At 33.3% G+C, this 17,155-nt stretch overlaps 1 protein-coding gene across 48 annotated transcripts in view; it reads left to right on the forward strand.

Annotated features, from left to right (window-relative positions):
- The window catches only part of Rims2 (regulating synaptic membrane exocytosis 2), a 573,766-nt gene that overhangs the window by 354,337 nt on the left and 202,274 nt on the right, over positions 1-17,155 (forward strand). For all 48 annotated transcript variants that reach the window (XM_074068988.1, XM_074068974.1, XM_074068978.1 and 45 more), the window contains 3 exons: positions 5,022-5,090; positions 8,420-8,576; positions 10,246-10,359. In XM_074068988.1, coding sequence (XP_073925089.1) covers positions 5,022-5,090; positions 8,420-8,576; positions 10,246-10,359 — 340 coding nt within the window. The remainder of the gene's footprint in view (positions 1-5,021; positions 5,091-8,419; positions 8,577-10,245; positions 10,360-17,155) is intronic.

A 17,155-nucleotide genomic window follows, 5' to 3' on the forward strand; every position in this document is an offset into this window, starting at 1 on the left:
TAAATCATCAGAATATCAGCATGGGAGTAATGGAATAAAGACAGAAAAACAAGTGAGAATGTTGGTGAAACCAAAGACTGGCTCTGTCAGAAGGTCCATGTGGGGAGAACCATATGGATTTCATGAGAAAAAGATCTGTGTGGCGGGCTCCCTGGGACAGAAATGGGTTGGGAAGGGACATGCATGCTGAGCAGGGGACCTCCTTCTGTCTCACTCTCCAGCTAACCTTGATTTTGTTGGTGACATAGACAAAACAGGTGTCGTTTGTCATGGATCTGCAGCTGTGCTTGGTGTAGGTCTAGAAGAGGCTGCAGAGAGTGCTCCAGCAGGCCCGAGAGAAGTATCTAAAATCTGACATTGCTTTATCAGACCCACTTTAAAAACCAGAAGGAAGTGAAAGAGAAATTGAAAAGTCACAATGAAGGTGACCATCTGTTAGTCAGGTTGACCAACTTGAATGAGTAGGACATGCTCCCACAGAGAATATTCTTTTTTATCTAAAAATGAAATTGTCGTCAAAACTTATCAATTCTCAGTATATCTTATTTATATGTTTGAATTTAAAAGTGCGCAGAGTGAAAAGGCTCCCGCTTCTTCTCAAGCATCTAGTTCTGTGAATGAGCTACTAATACAATTTCTGTATATTTTAGGATGTTCTATGCACTGACACATTCATATGTATCATTTTTCCTTTCTTAAAACAAGTTGGAACATGTTACCACTATTTTAGATACTCTGCTTTTTAATTTTAATCTTTGTGTCTCTCCCTCTCTGACTCTCTCTCTCTCTCTCTCTCTCTCTCTCTCTCTCTCTCTCTCACACACACACACACACACACACACACACACACACACACACTGGTTATATTGTATTTTTTCCCTTTATTTTGTTTGTCATTTTGTTTTTTTGAGGCAGAGTCTCCCATGTAGCCCACACTGGCCAACCCTCCTGCCTCAGCTTCTCAGATGCTGGGATTGTAGGTATGGACCACTGTGTGCCTGACTGTTTTTGAAATTTTAACATGAGCACCTAACAATGATAATTAACATCTCTCGTTTTTCCTCATCCATATAAAAATTTTAGATCTGATTCACACCCTCATCTCTACCTTCTAGCGTATTACTGCCAGAACTTCACTTCTCCTTAAAAATTAGTATCATTATAATTATGATCATTTTATTCAGTTTGTTGAGATTTTATCGGAATTTTTACTGTTTTTTGCATTTCCCTCCTTCCTTCCTTCCTTCCTTCCTTCCTTCCTCTCTCCTTCCCTCCCTCCCTTTCTCTTTCCCTTCCTTTCTTTCTCCCTTTCTTTTGTGCTGGGTATTGAACCCAGGGCCTCTCATGTGCTGAGTACCCTCTGTGTTACTGAGTTACATCTCCAGCTCCAAATTTATTTTTTCAGTAAAGAATTGGAAACAGGCTTTGTTTTCCTAGCTATATCTTCATTTCTTCTTATTACTAATGGGGAATTCAGCTATGTATTATATATATATATAATATATATATTCCATATATATAGTGTGCTAAAATCACTTTATTTTCTCTCAACTTCCTGACAATGTTATTCCAATATATACGTCTTGCAAGTTTGCCAAAAACACTCTTGATTTTTTTGTTCTCAGTTGTTTGGGTTCAGTTACACCTTCAAAAACAGATAATTGAAGCCCCTACCTCTAGCACTGCAGAATGTGACCTTATTTGTAAATTGGGTCTTTCAAAGGTAACCAAGTTAAAGTAAGGTCATTAGGATTGGCCCTAACCCAATATGACTTGTGTATTTATGGAAAGAAGAAATTTGGACACAGAGACAAACATGCAACACAGAGGGAAAACAGTAAGAATACGTAGAGGGAAAAGAAGGCCATGCAACCAAATGATGCACCTGTAAGTGAGGGCCCATCAAGATTTGCCAGAACACATCAGAAACTAGAAGACATGAGGAACAATTCCCAACAGAGCACAGCCCTCCCGACACCTTGATTTTTGGGTTCTTGCTTGCTGCCTAGGACAATATATTTGTGTCATTTCAAGCAATCCAAGTTTTGGTACTTTGTTATACAGCAACTCTAGGAAGTGAATGTAGAATATATTTTGTAGTCTGGAATGAATATGCTTTGCACATTTTCTGTTAGATATATTCTTAAGCATTTCATGATTTGAGGTATTATGCATGATACTAGCTTTAAAATTAATTCACCAATTGGTCATTTCTGTTCCCCAAAGAATATAATTCGCTTTATATTGAGTAGGTATACTGTGATACTGCTAAAGTCATATTTCATCATCGTAAGTTTTTTATAGCTCCTTTCTGAATTTTAATTTTTGTGATCTATACCTTTCTCCTTTTCCTTGTTGTGTTACCCTGTCTGGAACATGCAATGAGATGTTGAGTTGAAGTGTCATCCCTCAAGTGAACATTCTTTATGTGTTCTCTGTATTAGAGAGAAAGCATTTGATATTTATAATTAAGTGTGTCATTAGCCAGAGGGTTTGTTTTTTTGGGGGACAGATGTTCTTTATCATCTTTTCTTACTATGTTGCTAAGATATTTATCATGAATGTGGGTTTTAAACTTTTTCAAATGGTTTCTCTGCAACTATTGAAATAATTTTCTCCTGGCATGTATTAAAGAAAATAACTTAAATATACACAAAATAACACTAGAGAGAAAAATTAACACATTTATTCCTCTTGAAGGAGATGCCAGTATAATTCTTCCTTCATCATTGACAGGTCAAGAAAGAAAAAACACTGGGAGATACAAAAGAATCAAAGAACACAAATCCCAAGTTTAATTCATGATTAAATGAAATGCTCTTTATCTAACAGTGAGTTCAGATTGCTCTGTTATGTCCACAAGACATTAAAAAAAAAACCATACTATTCCATAATTCATTATTAAACAAATTTCAATGAGTTGACATAATATAGACTGTATTGTCAAATATTATGTTACTAGGTAAATTGTAAATAAAAAGTAAATTAAAAATAGAAATTAAAGATTAAACTGGAATTAATTAAAAATTATAAATTTGAAATGTAAAAAAAGAGAAACTTTTAAGCAACTTTTCCCAGCTCTGTCATCTCTGATATTGTGAGGCATTACTTAGTTGATGGTGTTTTACAAATATAAAACATTACATATGATAAATATCTTATAGTACTAGAAGAAAATACCTTGCACTGAGTTTTAATCTATATATGACATAATAATTTGAAAATGAACTTTGTCTTCTGCTGGTGTCATTCTTGATCTGATCTTTGGCTAATACCACAGCCTGTAATCTTTATGCTCTGTAAAGTACCCAGTACAGTACAGCAACCATTAACCTCATCCTTTAGCATTGACAAAAATCAAACCTTATTATAAACTGGATAGCAAGTCCCTCGTAAGTCTCTCTTCAAAAGCCCCATCTGTGTGATACCTAACCCAAGTCCATTTAAAATGTATGTTCTAATTTTGTACATCCTTTTCTGCTTAGTCTTTTGGGGGAGTTGTTAGATAATTCTTATTTCAAAATTAACTGGGGCTATAAAAACCTATGATTTGATGATTTCTAAAGCTTTATGACATAGGATTTTTTTTTTGGCAGTACTAGGGTTTGAACTTGGGGTCCCAGGCTTGCTAGGCAGGCACTCTACCACTTGAGCCATTCCATCAACCATGACATAAGGATTTGAAAGGAAGATAACAGTAACAGTTCATTTGGTGGGACCATGTGATTAAAATTACAAGGTGTCTTCTTCCTACCAGTAAAAGGAGAAAATGAGACTTGTAGCTGGTAACAAGACTTTCCCTCCCCTAAAAAGGCAGGGATTAAAGCAATCAAATATACAAACAAAAGAAAAAAAATTATAAGACATTTGTAAGAGTGGGTTGCAAATGTTGGAAGGCATTTCTGGAACATTTTGATTATCTTTGCTTTGGCCCCTGTCTGCATAATGAGCTCTTGGTGCTCATACCTAGTACATTTATTTTCTGATAAAACTGAGTTTCCTTTATTTGATGAATAATGTATAGTGTAAGAGAAAAACAAACCAAGACATTTTTAAATATAAAAGCATTGTCTTTGTTCAACATTGACTGTTTTCTGGTATTGCAGAAGGAAAACAGTGCTTTAATAGAAGATTCTATTGTGGGGTGTTGTCCATTCCCAAGATACATATAGGAGAAAAAACACTAAAAATTAAATTATCATACATTTATTTTCGTATGATATAGCTCATAAAAGATTGAAGTCATAACTGCTTCAGCCATCAAAACTCTAGTTGATTCAGTTTGATGCTATTTTTTCCATATTGGAATTAACATTTTAAAAATTCGTTATAGACTAGCTTTGGAAGGGAAAATACACAGATGACATTTTTAAATTATAATAACTGTTAGTGGTGTTAGATTTTTCTTAGAACACATAGTACAATTCAGAATTTAGATGCATAGATTTTATGCATGATTTATTTCTTGCCTTCAGAAATCTATAGAGAAACAGCTAAAATAAATAGTGAGAAAAGGAAGTGTAAGAAGTCTTGAGTCAGTTTACTTTTCTGAATTCCATTTCTCCATGAGCATTAAAAATAATTGAATATACCCAATTTAGTCATGTATATTAAGAAAGGTACACTAATGCTTTTGAAAATAACATATCATCTTGAAATTTACCTAGACTTACATGTCTTTGTACAAAAGCAAGTAATACTAATTTACCAGTAGTCTTTCTCAATGGACCTCTAATACTGTACACACTTATTTTTTACTTACTATTATTCCAAGCTTTCAGGCATTTAGAAACGTACAGATCTAGAATAATTACTACCCAAGTTGTTAACTCCTCACCATTCATATGCTCACATCCCAGAATGTGTGTGAAAGCAAGTCATAATGACTTTCCTTCTCTCTCTATCTTTTGTCCCCAAGTATTTCATTTAGAATCCTTTCATTTATTTTTCAGGGTTTTGAAGGCTTTTTTTTTGTCCTTAAACTATCATCCATTTTAATTATTGCTGTCTTTGTTACTTAGGGTCAAAAAGAATAAGTGATAGTGAAGTCTCCGACTATGACTGTGATGATGGAATTGGTGTAGTATCAGGTAAGAATTTTAGAGTTTTTTATAGTATTTGCAGGGGAGGATAATTCATCATTATTTAGCATTAAAATAAATGAATATGCCAGGTGCTCTGGCTTCCTGCTTGTAATCCCTGTGTTCTTTATGTTTCTACATAACGAATAAAATACATTTTTACTATGATTACTATTATATTTTTGCCTATCAAAGACTATCTGGTGAATCACTTAATAAACATTGAAGAGAACAAACTTAAGCAGTGTCCTATATTTTGCTGTTTTGAAATCCCATGTGATTTTGAGACATGAGTATTTTATCATACGTATACATATTTTAATAATATGTTTAACATTCCTTGCATTCTTTCACTATTAGAAATTTGAATGGATCTTTATATTTTTATTAACATCAAAATCAGGATCCTGGTATTGTCACTTCTTTTAATAGCTCATCAATTTAATATATGATATAGCAATTACATTGACATGCAAATTATAACTAAAACCTGAACACTCAAATACTAATTTTGTTAAATGTTTTCCTTACAGTCTCTTTTCTTCATGGCCTTTTTAAGTTCCACCAATAGCTTTAATAGAATAAATTGTTCTAGCAGTAGTTTATCAAATAATTTAATTATTACCATACTATTCAAATATTATATTTTCTGTAAAATTGTTGTGTTGGTTTATTTCCCAGCTGTCTCTTCTGTTCCTTTATTTGTTTGTTCTTTGCTCAACACCACAACCTTCTGATTATTTTAGCTTTATAATAAGTTGTGTAGTGGTGGTAATCTGTCCTCCGCCTTTGATTTTCTCTTCAGAATTGTGTTGGCTATTCTGTCTTTTGTCTCTCCATATAAATCTTATAATCAACTTGTCAATATGTATAATACATTGTGCTGGAATTTTTATTAAGATTGCTTGAGTCTACAGATCAATTTAGAAAAACTAACATCTTGACAATGTTGAATCTATCTGTGAAGTTGAAATACCTCTCCATTTATTTAGCTTTTTTTGATGTCATTACTCAATTTTATTGTTTTCCTCTTATACAACCTGTCCTTTTTTTTGCTAGATTATACCTAAGTATTCCATTGTCAAAGGGTGTGCTGTATTTTTTCATTTCAGACTCCAGTTGATCATTGCTGCACAAAGGAAAATGATTGATTGGCTTTGGTGTTTCAACTTTGTATATATAACTTTGCTGTAATCAATTATTAGTTCCTGGAAGATCTTCTCTGACAATCTGTCTTTTAATAGAACATTTAGACTATTATCCTTCACAGACCTTATTGATATAGTTGGATTAACATCTACCATATTTGTTAGTATTTTCTATTTGTTGTTTTTGTTCTTTCTTTCTGTTTTTGTCTTTTATTCTTTTTCCTTTTTTTATGGTTTCAGGTGAGCATTTTATATAATCTCATTTTTTCTTCCTTCACATGTAAGTTACGCTATTTAAAAAATTTCTTATGGTAGGTACACTATAGTTTGCAATATATGTTTTTAACTGATGCAAAACCACTTTCAAATAGTACTTTACAGGTGGTATGTCTTATCATAGCAAAACCATACTAATTCCTTCCTCCTGTCCCTTGTATCACTACTATTTATTTCACTTAAATATAAGTATTCTTAAACACTTGTATGTATGTATATGTGTGTGATTATGTATATGTTTTTCCCTCTATGTAAGTATATATAAAAGATTTGGTGTGTAAGTAAGTTTTATTAGTTACTATGTGTCCCTGTGACCAAAATACCTGAGAGAACAACTAAAGGGAGGAAAGACCTTTTTTTTAGTTCACAGTTTCAGAGGATTCAGTCTGTCCTGTCAATTAGGGCAAGGTTAGGCATAGCAGCTCACATTCTGGCAACCAGGAAGCAGAGAGAGGAAGACAGGAAGGAGCCAGGGACAAGGAAATTCCAAAGATCCTCCCTCATGACCTACTTCTTCCTGCTAGCCCTCTTTCTAAAGTTTCTAGAACCTCCTAAGATAGCACCATCATCTGCAGATGTAAATTTTAACACAGGAGCCTGTAGGGAACATTTCATATTCAAACCATAACATAAGCATATCTAAAAATTTTACCCTTTTGTGCATGTGTGCTTTTGTGTGTGTGTGTATACAGATATACAGCATTCTCAGCTACTGTGAGCTTTGGTTGCTCACTATTCACAGCTGTCCGCCATCCACTGGTAGTCTGGTAGTCTTCAGAGCAGTGACTGACTAACAGAGAGGCACAAAAGAACAGTCCCCTGGCCTACAGTCAGACCAGCTCTGGCTGCTGGGAAAAATCACATATGAACCTATAGTGTTTCTGAATTATTTCTGTTTATTTATTGGTGGTAATTGAACCTAGGGCCTTTTGCATGCTAAGTACATGTTTGACGGCTGAGCCCCTAAATTACTTCTGAGACAAATCTAGCAGAACATTTTGTAAGGGGCCTAGCAGAGCTCCCAGTAGAATGAAAGTTCAATTACTAATATTTATACTGAGTGTGAAGGTAATAGTGATGGTAGTAATATCACTTCCCACTCAGCAATGTGCAGCATCTCGCCTTCATTTCAAATCCCCTGATGTTTTAGCAGTGTACTGCTTGGATCAAACTTATCTTTCCTGTTTGTTTTCCCACTGCTTTTCTACATAAACTGCTGGTTTTCTACAACCTTCAAATTCCTTCTGTTTTCTTCCCTCTCTGTACACACCAATTGCTTTCCAGTATCTAAGTTGTATCTCTTTTAATACATTTATCTGAGTACATCAATCATTGGGTTATTTTCCTTCTCTGATTTGTCATATTTTTATTCTCAAGCTTCTGTCATTGCATCTCAGCTCTGTCAAATACTATAAGAAAAGCCATTAAAATATGTACTTTGAGTGGCATTATTTCCTAATATGGCTTATCTCCTAAATAAATAACTATAGACATTAGGAACTCTTCTTGAACCTACTAATTGTAAGTATTAGTAATTCTTGACAAGTACTTGAAACTCTTCTAGGTCACTGAAGAGATTAAAATGTTTTTAGAATAGTTTTGTGTCTTTTATTGAAGATGATTGTGTAAGAATTTTTCCTCTATAAATAATTGTATATAAAATATTTAGCATATCTATATGTAATATATATATAATTTTTTACTCTATACAGCATAGTACTTTGAATACAGTAACTAACAAATGTTTGAATATTTGTCATTCCTTTTTAATTTATGTGATTACATTTTTCTTAACATATTTTGTCTTTTGTACTTTAACATAGTCTTTTAGCTTCTCCAATATTTTACTTTTGTGGGTAAAACACAAAGGACATAGTGTGTAGATGACTATATTTAAAATTTTTTCACCTTTAGATTATCAGCACAATGGTCGAGATCTTCAAAGCTCAACATTATCAGTGCCAGAGCAAGTGATGTCATCAAACCATTGTTCACCATCAGGGTCTCCTCACCGGGTGGATGTGATCGGAAGGACTAGATCGTGGTCACCCAGTGTTCCCCCTCCACAAAGGTAAGGTAGCATGCACGTTTTATTTGTAGCATAGTACTTCAGGCTTATTTACCATAAAGCATCATTAATAATCTCTACAAATAGATTCTTCTGTAAAAAAGTTTGTTAAGAAAAAATAAATCCCTGATCAATAATCTATATAACGAGAATAATATTATTCTCATTATTTTGTAATTTTGATTATTTTGTAATTTTGGATGATTTGCATGTTGTTTTATTGTAAGAGTTCAAGAGAGTTAAGAACTGACATTTAATCACATATAAATATTTATCATGTCCAATTAGAACCAACTAATTATGTTCATGAATAATATAGACATGAGTAATTTAAGAAATGGGAAAGCTAAACATGTGCCTCATCTTTAAAATTGAGATCAATCATCAAAAGAGTAAAAATAATTTATGTAAAGAGTAGTTCAGAAAATCTGTTGCTACAGGTCTTATGATATAGTGCATACCTCTAATCAACCTAGTGAGGTACAGAGCAGCTAGCCAGAGTAAGTACGATTCATGCTTTATGTATGTGTGATGGTTGAGAAAATTTCACCCATTGGAGTGCCAGTCTTTATCATTAACTTCATGTAATAAGGAATTGAATTCGTATTAGACTTAGACTTTTAAAGTGAATCTTAATTTTATAGACTGGATTATGTAGAAGAAAATTAGATTTGTTATATTTAAAATTTTCATTTAATTCATAAGGCACCAAAAAAAAAAGATTTACTTAAATTAGATAATTGCAGCAATTAAAAAGAAAATCCAATATGTTAAATTTGCAAACACAGTTTAAAATGTTTGAAGATGTTGAATGTAAATGGGACAAAAATTATTAAAAGTTTTCTGAAAAATAATTGTTTAAATGTGATAGACTTATTGATAGAAAAGGATTCATAATCTGAAATTTAAGGTTTAAGGGAGAATTAGCTTTGAATGTTTGACTCTCATTAACTAAATCTTTCCCCAGTGAAAAAAATGCTTTGTGAAGGATTCTCCTTTCTGCACTCAATTCAGAACACTCTGTGGTCAGACATTTGTGGTTTTTTGTTTTTTGTTTTGCCTATACCAAGTAATTCTCCAGTAGACACCAACTGAGTGCCCTATAGTTCGTTTACCTTTCATTCCATAATTCAATATGCCCTGATCTTAATTATGTGTCAGAGGGCTGCTGTGTGTCAAGGTGAATTGATTAAAGATAGGAGCCAAAGAATTCTTGGAAAGCTACTGATACAGTAAATGCATGAACATAGTTTGGATCAGGGCTCTACCAGAGGAGATGGTAAGAGCGGGTAGATTTTGAGTCATTCTGAGTCCGGAACTCATGTTCACCTGTGAGGCTTCTCTATCTCCATTGCTGTGGGCCACACCAACAACACGTGTAACTCTGAGTTCATTTTCTCCATACAAATCTATTCTCTGGTGTAGCTTAGCTCATTGGGAGCCATCTGTTAGTAGTTGTACTATTCCATATCTTATTCCCAGGAATATTAGTTTAATTTGGACTCTTCTTAAATTGTGTCATTGTTACACCAGCAAGCTCCTCAATAAACTGTCACTCTCCATATGAAATTTATACCATTAGACAGTGGAGTAACAAGGTAAGCAAAAAAAAAAGACGGGACTTGACATTGTAGTGACTCAGTCTCCACTAAAGGTCTTGCTGTTTTGGTAGGAAAGTGGAACAAGGACTTCGGGGGATACATTCTTCTACTGGACATTATAATACAGTTAGCCGGACGGACAGACATCGTGTCATGGATGACCGTTATTCTCCAGAGAGAGAACGGTAAATACGATCGAGTATTATCAGACCGTGTTATAACCACTTGCCTACAGGAAGTGGTTATCATAAAATGTTTTCATCTAGCTCTTTGTCGTAGTTTCCAAAACCATGTTTCTCCTTTACCATGTCCACATTCTTTCTTAAAACTACCACATTGTTCCCTGCAAACCAAAGAAACTCACACAAGCAACTTTCTTTTTTTTGGTGAGAAAAGAACAAAACCAAGCCAGGCATGGTAGTCCATGTCCATGATCTCAGCAATCTGGAGGCTGAAGTAGGATAATCATGATTTCAGGATCACCATGGGCTCTTTGCAAATTCCAGGACAGCCTGGGCTACGTGGCATGACCATGTCGCAACAAAACCCCAAAACCCAAAAACAAACAAACAGAAAATTTCCTTTTGCAATTTTGGTCTTTTGTTAAATCACAGTAGTGAAGTTAGTGACTTGCACAAGTGATTATAATGATAATCATAATGAAAATAAGATTTTTACTATTTTACCTTGTCATATGTAAAATACTCTCACCAGACAATAGAGTTTGAAGTCTTTTATGTACATCAGACAAATCAGTGTGACTTTTCTTAGGTAGAAGTATTGAGACAGAGAGTCTGGTTTGTTTAGGAAATATTTTATCACGATTTATGAAGAGGTTTTTCCTCATGGCTTTCAGTAAACCTTTTAAGCGTCTTAAAGAATCATGCTGTTGGTTGCTGTTTTTGAAAGAATTCTCTGAATTTGCGCCATTAAATGTGACAAACTTGGAGGTAACATGGTATGTTACAATGCTTACATTAATTATTATTAATTTTAAGTTAATAAAATTGATTAACTCTCTAATGCTTTGGTTGTTTAGGGAAAAATGGTATTATGATATTTTTCCCAAGCTAGCAAAGAATTTCAGGTAAGATGAGGAAAGAAAGGTGAATATACTATTCAGAGATGTTACAAAATAGTGAGAAATAAGGTGAGGAAGAACACTTGGGCTCTTTAAAATAAACTGATGTGAAAAATTACTGTCAACATGGTGGAAGTAATTGTTTTGTCTGAATCTAGACTTAGAATCAATTCATGCTTATAATTTCACTGTGCTTTAGTATACTTCTCCAAAAGAAGAGATAGATGATATCTTAAGTCTTCAATAGTGCCAAACACATATTAGCTTTTGTGTCTGAGATCTAAGAAGAAATTAGGCAATCACTAAATATCAGTATGAGTGTCAAATGAAAGTTGATGTGATATTTTACTTCTTTTTAATTTAACTTTTTCACAGCAATCTGCTTTTATGGATGATTATAAATATGCAACCTGTAGAAAGCAACGATTATCAAATACAATAATGAAAGAAGGATTGCTACATTGTCATGTTTAGGAGCTGGAGGGTAATATGTGGATTAATAGTTATTTTGGTTGCCTTAGAATTTAATGAGCTTCCTCATTTCTGGAAATTACTTGCATGGCATGTCATAAGCCCTTTGCTCATTGAAGGTTTGTTAGCAGAGGGATAAAAGAGAAAAGTCTGAAATGACTTAATATTTCCTTTAAGTCTATGTGAAGTGATATTTTAATGAAAAATTTTTGACTTTTATTCTCACTGAAGACATGTAAAAATGGCCTAAATCTTACAGAAAAGAATATGATAAAATTGAATTGAACTCAAAAGCAAAACTGATTTTTATACTAAATGCAAAGTATTTTATCACTATTTAAAAAAAAAGTCCTGTCTTAATGACAACAAACATGCAACCATTAAATAATCTATAATATTTATAGTTTTATGAATATTTATAATACTTGCTGTTAAAGCTTGGGTAATAAATCCTTGGTATTATGTAGTTATATCCAAGATTTATATCTGTAATTGAAATGTCATTATATAGAGTTTTTTCTTTTTTACTTTTTAACTTTCAGTTTAGCAAAAATGTTCAAATTGTTATCTGTACATGTTTTGGAGAAAATAGATCCATGTGGTTTCATTACTCATTTAGGGTGCTGTATCACAGTGTAGATTGCTAGATCACAGTTATTTTTAGTTGGGAGCTGCCTTAAATCCCTTTTTGAAATAAGTAAAATAGAATTTCACTTAAATAGAAATAAAATATTCATCATTGATTAACATATAAAATATCAAAAAGTATAATATTATCCATATCAGTAGCCTATCAAATTATTAAACAATAATGCCTTAATTTCTGGTTAATCTCATATTCATAAGGCTTTTTAATAAAAAAATGCATTTGAAGGTATTATACTTTTGGGAGGTGAGAATATTCTAGAACTATATGAATTTTCATGAATAGCATTTTATAGAGTTGTGATGATGGTTAATCTTTCTTGTCAGCTTGATTGGATTGAGAGATAACTAGAAGATTTGTTTTTTTTTTTTTTATTTTATTAGTCATATGTGCATACAAGGCTTGGGTCATTTCTCCCTCCTGCCCCCACCCCCTCCCTTACCACCCACTCCGCCCCCTCCCTCTCCCCCCCACTCCCTCAATACCCAGCAGAAACTATTTTGCCCTTATTTCTAATTTTGTTGTAGAGAGAGTATAAGCCATAATAGGAAAGAACAAGGGTTTTTGCTGGTTGAGATAAGGATAGCTATACAGGGAGTTGACTCGCATTGATTTCCTGTGCATGTGTGTTACCTTCTAGGTTAATTCTTTTTGATCTCACCTTTTCTTGATAACTAGAAGATTTGTAAGGGACACCTCTGGGTGAGTCCATGAGGATGTTTCAAGAGAGGATTGACTAAGTGGGGAGACCTGGCCTGAATGGATATGCACCATCCAATAGGCTGGGGACACAGATAGAATAAAAGAGAAAAGGAAGAAGAAGCCAGTTAGCCCAGATTTCTGTTTTCTGTTTTCAGCCAGCTCTGTTTTCTGGCCATAAAAAGTGAACTGCACTGCTCTGCCATGTCCTCCTGCCACAATGGAACCAAACCTGAAATCATGAGCCAAAATAAATTCTTCTTCCCTTAAGTTGTTTATGTCAGCTGTCTTGTCACAACAACAAAAGTCTGACAAATATGGGAGTCAGTCAATAATACTGTTGATTTAAAAGCCTAGGACAGAGTTTTCTTTGGGAGTGTAATTTAGGTATTTTTCTTGTTAGTAAGAATTGTTGCATTGGGCTATATTAGTATTTTATTGAATGTATTCTTTTTTATAGTTTTTGGAACCAAGTGGGCTTGATTCTGAATCTAGGAATTTACTTCTTGTTAACTATGTATTTTGGGGAAAATTAACCTGTTAGACAATTGATTTCCTTATTTATAAAGCAATAGTACTAGTATAACTTTACAGGGTTGTGAAAATTAACTGACACAGTGTCTCTTATTCCATTTTTCTATAGCAGCCAAGTACCAAAAAGTGTAGCAATACCCATAATTATTTCATCAAAAACTTGTATTGTATGTACTTAAAAACTGTGCCTTACAGTTATATTGTAAAAGGGTCTTTTGGCTTGCAAATCATATACAGTAATTTCTTAATAATTATGCAAAAGATCCCCCAAGAAATTGGTTATTTAAAAGAACCAAAACTTTTGTAGAATATAATACCTGAGTCAGATTTTGAGAAAGACACAGGTTTATTCAGGCTAGAACAAGAGAAACAATGCAGTGGTCCAGCATGAAAGAGAAGGATTTGAAACCATGTTGGAAAGTTGGGTGTGAAGACAAATGAGTTTTACACTGAATGTATTGGATGAGAAACAATGCTATTGGATATTTAATAATAGTACTTTGTTAAACTTAAGTGGTATAGGGAGAAGATATAGTATTCACATTATTCTTTAAATTGTCAATGTAGAAGAATATGTCAGTATTTTATTGGATCTTTGATTTTCTGCATAGCCTACTCTGTCATCATTAGTCAAAAGCCTATTCCGTTTTGAAAAGTAAATAGATTCCTTACAAGTGATTGAGAAACTTAGATACAGGAATATTAGTGAAAACAATGAATTATAAAGTACATCTTTCATCTTCTACTATCCCCTCTATCCCCCGCTTTGTATCAGTTTTTCTCTGATAAATTCTGTAACTGCTACGACTAGGAACATAGTTTTCCTGGGGTAAGATTATATAGCTTTAGCATTGTCTATATGAGCTAAATTACTATTACAATATGCATAGAGGACTAGATAGTAATTCTGTAACATGTCACAGATATCCTGCATTTTTACATTTGGTGCTTTTATTTACATGAAGTATACTTTTAGCATTAGCATGGTAAGAAAAAAAATAACACTAGAAGAAGATAAATTTCTCCATAAACTTTTCCTCCAGTTTGTTTGATTAATTGATTTTCATTCTAAAAAGAAAAATGCCTTATTATATGGACCTCTGAGATACCTCACACTCTTAGGCCATTTTTATGTTCTATATCAGACAGCCAACTATCAAAAGGTGTGACACCTACTCATAATTACTTCTTCAAAAAATAGTCTGTTTGATCGTTTCAGTTAACATACATCTGAAAGTTTAAAATTATAGAGAAGGTAAGTGAAAAAAGAGAATTCAATTTATAAAGGTAATATTTTACATGTTCCAGTTAATAGATACTATTTAAGACAGTTAAATCATACTGAGTGTATTGCAGCAACTGTAAAGCAAAGCATTATCACTGTTAAAGACAGAGCGTTAAATTTGCATTAAATTGGGAATCACTAGGAAGTTTTCAAAAACTATAGGCTTTAAAAGGGTGGAATATTTTATCTCCTTTTGCAGTGCTTTTTGTGTCTCTGCTGTTTCCTACAAGGAGAAATTCTAGCTAATTTAATATAGTGGATGGATAACCCATTGTAACAATGAATAATGAGTAATTTGTGTTGTCATTAAAGGTTATATTAATTAAGTGTACCGAGAAATTGAGTTAGTAATCTATTTCTCTTCTTTGCATAATATTTTTATCATGATTCTTAGATTCTGTAGCTTATTTCATTTTAAAAAAAAAATAGTGAAAATTAGCATTCTGTTTTTTTCCCTTTCAAATGAATTACTACCCTGTTCATATTTTTTTAATTTCATACACAAATAATTTTAAATAAAAATGCAAGTTTTAATAAAACTTCTCTATTTGTTTAACTCTATGCATACTTAAGACCTAATGCATATTTCTTGCTCAGTGGTTCAGTGAAGAAGTATATAACTTGTCAGTTATGCCAACTAGGTTTAGCAAAGGACTGTGGATGCATTTATGGCTCTTGTGGATTTTAGAGGTTTTAGTAAAATAGAACAGCAATTTTTGTGTCATGTTTGCACATGTACTTTCATGACCAGGTAAGGTTAAGAATTAATGTGGCTAAGATAAAAACATACAACAAATTGATTTTTGCTTAATATATCTTTGGTCTTATAGTGACAAAATTAATTATTGATATCTTTCAAGGAAAATATTAGAAACTAGATGATGACATAGTACATACCCTAATGAAATTATAAATTTTAACATGCCTTGGAGTTCACACATTTCTATTACTCTTAAGTAGTTTTTATAGCCAGCACATTCCCAACATCTCAACTGTTGGGCATTATTTCTATTCTTTTTATACCCGGGAATGTTGTGGGAATACTATTGCAGCTTTTTACCCCACATAGGCTTATAATTTTCCATCTGCTTTTCTAGACTATTTCTATGATTATATTAAACACTGCTTTGTTTGGAGAAGTTCACCATCAAAGTTATATAATTTTCACTTTAATTTTTAGTTCAAAAGTATATTAATTACTGAGTGGACCATGTATTGTGCACAGCAATTTTGAAAAGCCATTTTGGTGGCCTAGCAGACATTGTTATATACTGACATAAAATTAACAGACTGTGAAGCTCAAGCATAATATTGGAACAGATTGGAAAAAATTACTTGCTTGGGTTTATTGGAAAAGACTCCAAGAGAAGTTGGACTTGAAAGATTGAGCAGGATTTCTCAAAGGCAAAAGACAGAGGGGGGATTGTGAGTATTCTTGACACAGTGAGAGTGAGCAAGTCAGAGTCAGGAACCACATTCTGTATTTAGAGAAACTGAGGCAGTCTGTTGGACCTAGATAAAATGGGGATTAGAAGTGATAGGAGATGAACACTGAAAACAGTTTACAAATCCCGAGGAATTCATACTTCTTTCTTGATATTGGGAACCACTGAAAGATTTGAACAAAGGTGCTCGCGTGGGATCAGAAAGCATAATTTACATTTATGTACTTCTGTGGATAGGGAGAAGTACCTTATTACTTCCAAAAAGGTTATTAAAGAATTATTCTTACAATCAAAAGTGACTTTAGAGATCACATAGACCTGGGTTTAGAATAGGTGCCTCGAGTACAACTGTGGCAGGTAATGGTGAAGCCAATGTGTAGAGACCTAGGCTTCTCTTTACCTCTTTAGCCAGCCATTCTGATTTTGTTGGATTTCTATAAATTTGAAAACGAGGTATTCCTCTCAAAAGAAGAAAGATCAAGTGAAGATAGAGGAGAAGGACAGGAAGAAGTTTGAAAAGTACTTCTCCAACTTCTTCACTTCACATATGCAGCACCAGATGTCCAAATAGGCAAAGAGCCTCACAGTTAACATGTGTTTTCCTGAAGTGTCTACATGGAAACGTGGAAAGGCTAGGAAGCAGAGCCAAATATAGTGTGCAACCCAAAGAAAAATTAAAGCTAAAGAAAAACAATAGTTTCTACTGTAATAAAAAGGATAATTTTAACCCAAAAGAATGTGTTGGAATATAAGAAAATGAAGGAATTATTTTTGAAAAACCATTGACTCTAAGGAATATAGAGAAAGGGACTCTAGTCAA

This window comes from Castor canadensis, chromosome 3 (genome assembly GCF_047511655.1).
Source record: "Castor canadensis chromosome 3, mCasCan1.hap1v2, whole genome shotgun sequence".
Classification (NCBI taxonomy): Eukaryota; Metazoa; Chordata; class Mammalia; order Rodentia; family Castoridae; genus Castor; species Castor canadensis.